The following is a 9005-nucleotide window of genomic DNA, read 5'->3' as shown; positions in this document are numbered from 1 at the left end:
ATTTGAACTCAGGTCCTCCTGAATCCAGGGCTGGTGCTTTATCCATTGCACCACCTAGCTGCCCAACTGTTTGTTTTAAAAAAGTTCCTTCCAGCTCTAAATACTATGATTTGAAACTTGCTTCCCTAGGGGCAACTAGGTGGTGCAGTGGATAGAGTACCTACCAGCCCTGGATTTAGGAGGACCTGAGTTCAAATCCGGCCTCAGACACTTGACACTTACTAGCTGTGTGACTCTGGGCAAGTCACTTAACCCCAATTGCCTCACCAAAACCAAACAAACAAAAAAGGAAACTTGCTTCCCATGGTGGTAGTAGGGGATATTCATGTTCCTGTACCAAAAGTGGGGAGAGGGAAAGGACTTTTACTTAACATCTAAGACTTAGAGAGGAGAAAGGACTTATCTGTGAATGTTATGGAGATAAAAAAGGGGACAGGATACACAGAAGTCAGGAAAAACTAGGGCTAGTAAACAGAGGCTTGGGAGGCTAAGACTTATTCCTCCTGGGTCTTTCTAGGGTATCAGGGATTTGCTTGTTTTTGTCTTGTTTTTTTTGCAGGGCAATGGGGGTTAAGTGACTTGCCCAGGGTCACACAGCTAGTAAGTGTCAAGTGTCTGAGGCCGGATTTGAACTCAGGTACTCCTGAATCCAGGGCCAGTGCTTTATCCACTGTGCCACCTAGTCACCCCCTGGTATTGGGGATTTGCAAAGAAAAAAGGGGTTGGTTGGTGATGACTGACTTTGATGGAACTATTATTATCCAAGTGCATCACCTTTGTCTTTTAGATTCAGAACATTAGAACTAGAAGAGTCTGGAGGGATCATGTATTACATCCCCTTCATCTTATTTTGAACATCTAGTGTGGAGCAGTTGTGAGGATCAGATGAGATAAATATGAAGCACTTTGCAAATCTTAAAGCTCTAAGTAATGCTAGCTATTATTATTATTATTTTAAAATTCTTTCTTGATGCTACATCATTGTTACTTCCTAATGACTGATTTGCCTTCCCTTTCCCCCTGCCAATTAAAACTTTCGCTTGTAAAAGTACGAGCAAGCAAAACAAATCAATAATTTGACTATAACTAAAATTGCATGCCTCTTTCTACATCTATAATCTACCACCTCTCTGCCAAGAAGCAGGGGACATAGTCCACCACTGGTTTTTCTGAAGTCATGATTGGATATGGCATTATTCTGAGTTCTGAAGTCTTTTAAAGACTATTTTCCTCTGTATTATTGTGGTCAGCATATGAATTGTTCTCCTAGTTCCGCTCACTTATTCTGCATCAGTTCATCCATTCTTCCCAAGTTTCTCTGAATCCTTCATATATATGTAATTTCTTATGGCACTATAAAACACCATTACATCCATTATCTCAATCGTCATTTGACAATTTGTGAATACATACTTTCCTTCCACTTCTTTGCTACTACAAAAAAGTGCTATGGGACCTCTTTTTCTGTCTTGGACTATCTTATTAGTGGTATTCCTGGGTCCAGTCACCCTCATTTTATAAAAGGGGGAAATGAATTATAAAAGGAAGCATCTTCTTGCCACATCTAAAACTATGTAAAATACTGTAGATATTTGGGAAATGCAAATACTTACCAAATGAAACCTCACATTTGGGTCCAAACTAAGCATTTGAAAATAGATTTGTTGTGTTTAGAGATATTTCTTAAATCTTAACTAAAAGTACTTTTAGAAAATAAATGCTTACAAATCCTGTTTTTTTGTTTTTTTTGTTTTTTACGGGGCAATGGGGATTGAGTGACTTGCCCAGGGTCACACAGCTAGTAAGTGTTAAGTGTCTGAGACCGGATTTGAACTCAGGTACTCCTGACTCCAGGGCCGGTGCTCTATCCACTGCGCCACCTAGCTGCCCCCAAATCCTGTTTTTTTTACTGCATATTATATTGAAATAAAAAAGAAGTAAAATATGAGGAGGGAAGACTGAAGGAGGGTCCCTGATCTATTTTATGTGTTCAATCCCTCTGGAATACTTTCCTTGTGAATAAAATGGGGGAGAATGTCCTCCCAACCATGATGATGATGATCATAATAATAGTTGACATTTCTTTAAACAGACTATAGATAGACTTTAATGTTTACAGAATGCTTTAAGTATATTAACTTATTTGAACCATCTTCTGGGCTAGCTGTTGCAAGGGATTATTCCTCTTGATGAGGAACCCAAGGTTTAGGGAGAGTACATATAATTAGTATGTGTTGTAATCCAGATTTCTTAATACCAATTTTTATGCTTTTTATATTACACCACAACTATCTTCATTCAAAATCTGCCCTGGAGCTAAATAGGAAGGCCTCTGGGTCCTATCTGGGGAACACCATTTCTAAGGCACCAAAGTGTGATGGTTTGGATTCTTTTGTGTGACTCTTTGTAAAAGTAGGACCTGAGTTCTTCCCTGATTACCAAGAACCAGACAGAGTTGTTGGAACAAAAAAGTCGATTCTGTATTTGAGACCCAGGTCTGCAGTGGGAGAACCATTGCTAGGAAGTGAGATTGTCTGTGCAGGGCTGAACCCTCTCTGTGTGAAGGGAACTCTGTTGTGTGGACAGTGCTATTTTCATGAGGGGAAACTTCTCTGAGAGCAAGGGGCCAGTACTGTGTGTGTGTGTGTGTGTGTGTGTGAATATTATCTGCATTTGACACCTTCCACATATATAGACTTGGTTGACTCTCTCAGTCACTAAATAGAACTGAGTCTGTAGTGAGAGAACAGAGGATGCTGGGGTAGGGGGTGTGTGAAGGAGACATCTACTCTTAGGATGTTTGCTACAGCTGGAAGAGACCCTATTGAAACAAGCCAGAGAAGGGGAAATGAAAGCTGAAAGTTTTAAAACTGTAGGCTCAATTCCTCTAAATTTAGAAGGGAGAGCAGCAGACTTTGCCTGGGTGTGGGTGGTATGGGTGTGTCTGTGTTGTCAAGTCCATGCTCAGTCCGGAGCACAGACACTTTCCCGGCATTTGTGTCCATGGGTCGGTATTGTTTGGGTGGGTGGGTGGGAGGATATCGCTGGCCTCAGGACCTTGTGGGAATTTCTCAGCTCATTTAGTCTCACTTCCTCATCCTGGTACCCAGTATTCTGCATACTCTTCTTCAGTTTCAGAAAGTCCTTTTCCCTTTGCTTTATCTCTCAGTTATGTGGTGAGGAGTGACGGGGCAGGGCTGGGCCTAGGATGTGGTATGGGTGAATGATAATCTTCTATAGGACCTGTAATGAGGGCTGTTAGAAGTATGCCCAGGTCCGTCCTTACTCGCACCACTCCCCCGACCAGGTTTTTGGAAGGAAATGGGATGGGTGTGTAGGCTACAGTTTAAATGGGCAGGATAACCTCTAGGCAGAGTCAAAGACTTAGGCAGTTTGTTTCTGAGTAAGGTTTGGCGTTTGTGGTATTTCTGTTTTAGCTAGGTGTTAATTTGGTTTGAGATGATTCGCAAGGCGACAACAAGAATAGCTAATGTTTCATCTTCTAGCTTTCCAGTGGCCCCAGAGGTATCTCTGTCTGTGGATAGTGTCATCTTAAGCTGCATTAACAGAAACCTAGCATCCAGAGGAAAGGAGATTATAGTTCTGCTGTCCATTGCTTTCATTAGATAACATATTTCCAGGCTGAGGTGCCACATTTTAGGAAGGATGTTGACAAATTGGGACCTATCCACAGAAGAATGACCAGAGTAATGAGTGCACTGGAAATCAAACCAAGTGAGGATCAGCTGGAGGAAGTGAGGATATTTATTCTGGAGCAGAGGAAACTTTAAGGAGGATGTGACAATGGTCTTCAAATGTCTGAAGGGTTGCTTTGTGGAAGAAGGATCAGTTCAGGTTGGTCAGAGGATAGAACCAGGAACAATTCCTGGGCTGTAGATTTCAGCTTCATACAAGGAAGGACTGTGTAACAATCAGAGTTGTCCAGCAATGGAATGGTAGTGACAGAGTGAGCTTTGTGTCACTTGAAGAATTCAAGTAGAGACTGTGCGAACACTTGATGGTGATATAGACAGGATTCAGGATTAATGTAAGAACTGGACTAGATATCCCCCAAAATGCCTTTCAGCTCAAAGATTCAATGATCCTCTAGGCAAAAATAGCCAAGAAAAAATACAGAATGCATATTTTCATGCCCTGCATGCTTTTTCTACAAAAATAAACTCTTTATTAAAATAACAACATAAATTAGTTAATTACTCGTGATACAAGGTGGCTAAACATCGAAATACAAGGAACATGATTTCAAAGAAGCACAAACACAAGTTCATGTTGGCACCTTCTTTCTCAATTTAAGCTCACATTTTAATCATTGGTTTCATTTCTCATGCTTTGCTTCTCATCTTTCTAATGGTGTCTATCTGGTTTGCAAAACAATTTGGCATTGGGGCAGCTAGGTGGCACAGTGGATAAAGCACCGGCCCTGGATTCAGGAGTACCTGAGTTCAAATCTGGCCTCAGACACTTAACACTTACTAGCTGTGTGACCCTGGGCAAGTCACTTAACCCCAATTGCCTCACTTAAAAAAAAACAAAAACAATTTGGCATCCAAAGCTGTATTTTACCTACCTCAGCTACTTTCAGGCTTTTAGGGCTTCAGATCTGGACCATTCATTCATTCATTCATTCCTCAATCACTTTTTAAAGCTTTTTACTTTGTCTAATCAGTTCACTGTTAGAGGCACCTTTGCTTACAACCTCTCATGTGCTTGCTCTAAAAGATAATTGGTGCCTAGGAGCCTCTTTTAGTAATAGATGAAAAAAAATGAATTTTTTTCTGTCATCTTAAGCTCAAAGATCTAAGTGACACTGATCCTTGATAGATTTCAATAATATTCATTCAACAAACATTTATTAAGCACCTACAATGTGCAGAGTCCTGTGTTTGTTGCTGGAGAAGATTCAAAATTTATGAAAGATGTGGTTCTAGCTCTCAAGGAACTGGTAGTGAGGGGATGAATTACCAACACAGATGGATAGGATACACAAGAATACATGCATCAGAGAAGTGCTCTGTGAGGTCTGAGGGGGAAGGTCATTAGTGTCAGGTTTCCTGGAGGTGTTCTCCAGGATCTTTTGTTGTTGTCTTTGGAATCTCTGGCCTGGTAGTCCTTCTGCATCTCTGTTGGCTGCCTGATTATTCCATGGAAAGCTAGTGCTGAGAGGGCTCTTGATGGAGTCCAACTCCCTTTATTTTAAAGAGGAGGAAACTGAGGCCTGGAGAAGGGAAGAGACTGTAGAATCCCTAGTTCAACATGTCTCTCCACCCTTCCCTGTCTTTTACAGATGTGGGGGCTGGGGCTCAGGGAAGGGCAGATAGAAATCTGTCACATGTCAAGTTGGTTGCAGCATCCTAGCCAAGGTCTGTGTCCCTGGGTCAGTGGTCTTCTCAAAGCTGTCCTGCTTTCTTGATTGCCCCCAACCTGCCCTATTTTAGAGGCTTTTCTGTTCTCACCAGGCAAGTTTTCCATTTTTAAAAAGATGCCTTTTCTCCAAAGTTTCATTAGCTCTGCCAGTTGGATAGGTGAGGAAAGTCAGAGGCACCAGGAGAGAGGAGGTAAAGGAGGATTTTTGAGCGCATGGCCCATTTCATGGGCAGCTTGCTTGGTCCTTGGCTTTCAACAGTGGAAACTGCATCCACACTTCCTGTGGGGCGTCTCCTTATAAAATCATTTTCTGTCAGGGCCTCCCTTGCCTTTCCCTTTTATTTTAGAGGAATTATCTCATAAAATTCAGCAAATGTGAAAACTTGTTGTTGTTGGTAGTGGTGGTGGTGGTATGTATGTTTTTCTGGAGGAAGGAGGAATTTTTCCTCTCCCAGAAGTTAAAAATTCAGGAAAGATCTAAGCTAATCACTTTAGGAGATAACAGAGGCTTGGGTAGTGCTCCCTGCCTTAGCTCCATGCCCTTAGCCCATTCCCTACCCTCCAGGTTCCCCAATCTACCACCTCTCATCTATTCTCTTTATATCTCACTTTACATTCCCTTGATTCTCTATCTCTCTTTCCCACTACGTTCCCTCCCCCCATCTCAAATCACCTTCAGTCACAACTCTTACTCTACTTTACTCCCCCATCCCCAATCCCCTTAGTCTCATATCTCAGACCCTTCAAATTCCTGAACTGGGATCCCCCTAATGCTCCACCTTGTACCTTCCTTCTTGTGTTCCCTTCATCCCCCACTTCTAACTCTGCTACTTTAGTTATCCAGAGGTAAAATGCTTAGCATAGTTCCTGGCACACGATACATGCCACATAAATGCTTATTCCTTTCCCTTCCCCCTTTCTCACATTCCCCACTTCATATCCTTTATCTTTCATCCCTCTTACCCTCCTATCAGACTCCTCCCTGAGGCTGTGGTCAATCTGTTGGATATCTCTGGATTTACAATGCTCAGTGTGTGTGTGTGTGTGTGTGTGTGTGTGTGTGTGTGTGTGTGTGTGTGTATTTCAGGACCCCAAGCTCCTTTGAGGCCCTTTCTGCCTTCTTGGTAGAACTGTTATAAGGTTTCCTCTGCAGCATAGGTGAGATAAGAGGAAGTGTAGATTCCTTCCTCTATGCTGTGACTGGATGTGAAGTGAGGTGGGCTGCAGATTTCAGTGGGGAGGATAAGTGGATATGATAGGAATGGGAAAGGGAAGGCATTTCAGGGGCCCACATATGCCTCTGAAGCTCTAATCCTGGTTGGATGAAGATTAAAGCACTATTTCCTCTTTTTTTGCTTTCTCCGAGGTTCACAATCTCCCAAATGACTGACAGGCTTTTTAATGAGTTCTTTCTCTGTCCTAGTCAGGGGTCACATGTGCATATGTGTGCACACACTTATGTTTGGAGACTTACTTCACTATAAGGGGAGTCTTGTAAACAGCTTTCTGACATCCAGGAATCTAGATTCACATTCCTGGACTTCACAGTTTTAAAACTCCTGAATCATTGTCCTCCCAGCCTGGGATATGAACTTGTTTTGAATGTTCCCCGGTCAGATTATAAGTCAACAATCCAGAGCGGGGATAATGTATCCAGTGATTTGAGAGTGGAGAAATGGCCTTAAGGACTTGGGGGATGGTGTCTTTTGTGACCTGGCTGGTCCTGGGAATGCTGCCCTCATTGGCATGGGAAGGTTTCCAAGATAGCTTGGTGAGTGGTGTCCTCGGTGGTCTGAGAGGTAATGTCCTGAGTGATCTGGGGTGGTGGTGTCCTCAGTATGTCGGAAAGTCCTCCAACAGATTCCTCCCTTTGCCTTTGGGAGAAGAACTTCAAGCTCCACACATTTTTCCAGCAGGTGAGGACGTTTCTAGAGTTGGAGGTATAGGCCAGAAAAGGCTTCCTGGAGGGGGGATAATAAGCACAGTGATCAGTATGGCACTATTCAGCTCAGGAATGTCCATTGTGTCCAGTGACTGTCAGCATGTCTGCCCCCATCAAAACCTCTCCTTTGGGGCAGCTAGGTGGCTCAGTGGACCTGGATTCAGGAGGACCTGAGTTCAAATCCGACCTTAGACACTTAACACTTACTAGCTGTGTGACCCTGGGCAAGTCACTTAACCCCAATTGCCTCACTAAAAAACCCCACAAAAAACCCTCTCCTTCCCCAAGGAGAGGGGAGAGAGGATTCATAGAATATCAGACTTAGAAGAGACCCCAGAAGTCTTCTAGTTTGTCTTCTACCTCAATCAGAACCTCTGTAATTACAGTCCTGACAAGTAGTCAACAAACCTGCTGCATCCAGAGATCTCTAGTGACAGGAAGCATGGAGCAGTGACATGGAGCAGTTTGGTATAGTGAAAAGATCTCTCAATTTGATGTCAGAAGACATGGGTTTGAATCTTGGCTCTTATACTTAATGGCAAATTACAGTCTCTCTGAATCTCAGCTTTATGAAATGGGGCTGATTGTATTTACACTATTACACTTATATAGTCCAGTCTATGAAATGGAATTGGATGGATGACCCATAGCTTGAGCTATCCATGCATGGACCATAAGCTGGGCCCTAAACTGAATAGGAGGAAAGCAGATAGAATTGCTTTTGGGAAATCATAGCTTTTAATAAGCTCAGGCTCCTTCCGGAAACACCAATGGCCATCACTTTTTAAAATTTGTTTTTTATTTTAGGGGGCAGCTAAATGGCACAGTGGATAAAGCACCAGTCCTGGATTCAGGAGGACCTGAATTCAAATCCTACCTCAGACACTTGACACTTACTAGCTGTGTGACCTTGGGAAAGTCACTTAACACTCAAAAACCAAACAAAATTTTTTTTTTTTAAACAGTGATCTTTTAGTAATATTGTAGTCATGGAGGTCATGCTAGTCATGGAATACGAAGTCTCCAAAGCACTAAAGTTGCAAGTCACCTGAAGAACCTTGCAACACCCATCATCAACCAAGAATTGGCCAAGAGCAGTGTCATAAAGGATGCCATTAGGGAGATGTATGACCAGAGGTAGGTCTGTCATGGATCAAGAGTGAGGGATGACTAATGGATAGCTTGGGTACTTCCTTGGCATCCATGTAATGTGAAGAGGTCTAGAAGAAGCCCCTCCCATATTTTGGGTGGACCTACTGTATTAGATATATAGGAGCATACAGATGAGTCAGAGTGGGCCACTTGTATTAGATTTATGGGAGGATATCAGTGAGTCAGAATGGGTCTCTTATATTGGATTTAGGGTAGGACGTGGATGAGCCACATAGAATGGGCAGGTACTGATAGATTGTAAACTAAACCACTGTAGGGGGGACCACCCATACTGATGACATCACAGATCTCTCAAAGAATAGATGGATTTCTGTTACCTAGCTCACAGGGTATTGTGAGTAAGAGCAGGGTAAAGCTTCAATTACTCCAGAATGACAAATATCTCACTAAGGAAGCTGCCCATTTCACTTTTGGGCAGCTTTGATGGCATAAGAAATTCTTTTTACATTAAACTCAAATACATTTCTGTGTTACCTCTACCCAGTACTCTAAGTTCTGTTCCTTG

At 42.6% G+C, this 9005-nt stretch overlaps 1 protein-coding gene across 3 annotated transcripts in view; it reads right to left on the bottom strand.

The window, feature by feature from the left end:
- Nucleotides 1-3129: 3129 nt before the first annotated feature.
- Nucleotides 3130-9005, bottom strand: part of HRH2 (histamine receptor H2) — a 68770-nt gene continuing 62894 nt past the window's right edge. For 2 of the 3 annotated variants that reach the window (XR_006355077.1, XR_006355078.1), the window contains one exon: nucleotides 7209-7346. Coding sequence is in view for 1 of the 3 variants with exons in the window: in XM_043989902.1 (XP_043845837.1) it covers nucleotides 7124-7346 (223 nt within the window). In the remaining 2 variants the exon portion in view is untranslated. Of the gene's footprint in view, nucleotides 7347-9005 lie in introns of all 3 variants that reach the window. The other variant, XM_043989902.1, reaches the window with a different exon arrangement.

Source organism: Dromiciops gliroides, chromosome 2 (genome assembly GCF_019393635.1).
Source record: "Dromiciops gliroides isolate mDroGli1 chromosome 2, mDroGli1.pri, whole genome shotgun sequence".
NCBI lineage: Eukaryota > Metazoa > Chordata > Mammalia > Microbiotheria > Microbiotheriidae > Dromiciops > Dromiciops gliroides.
The sequence above is the reverse complement of the archived record's forward strand: the minus strand, read 5'-3'. Positions and strand labels throughout refer to the sequence as shown.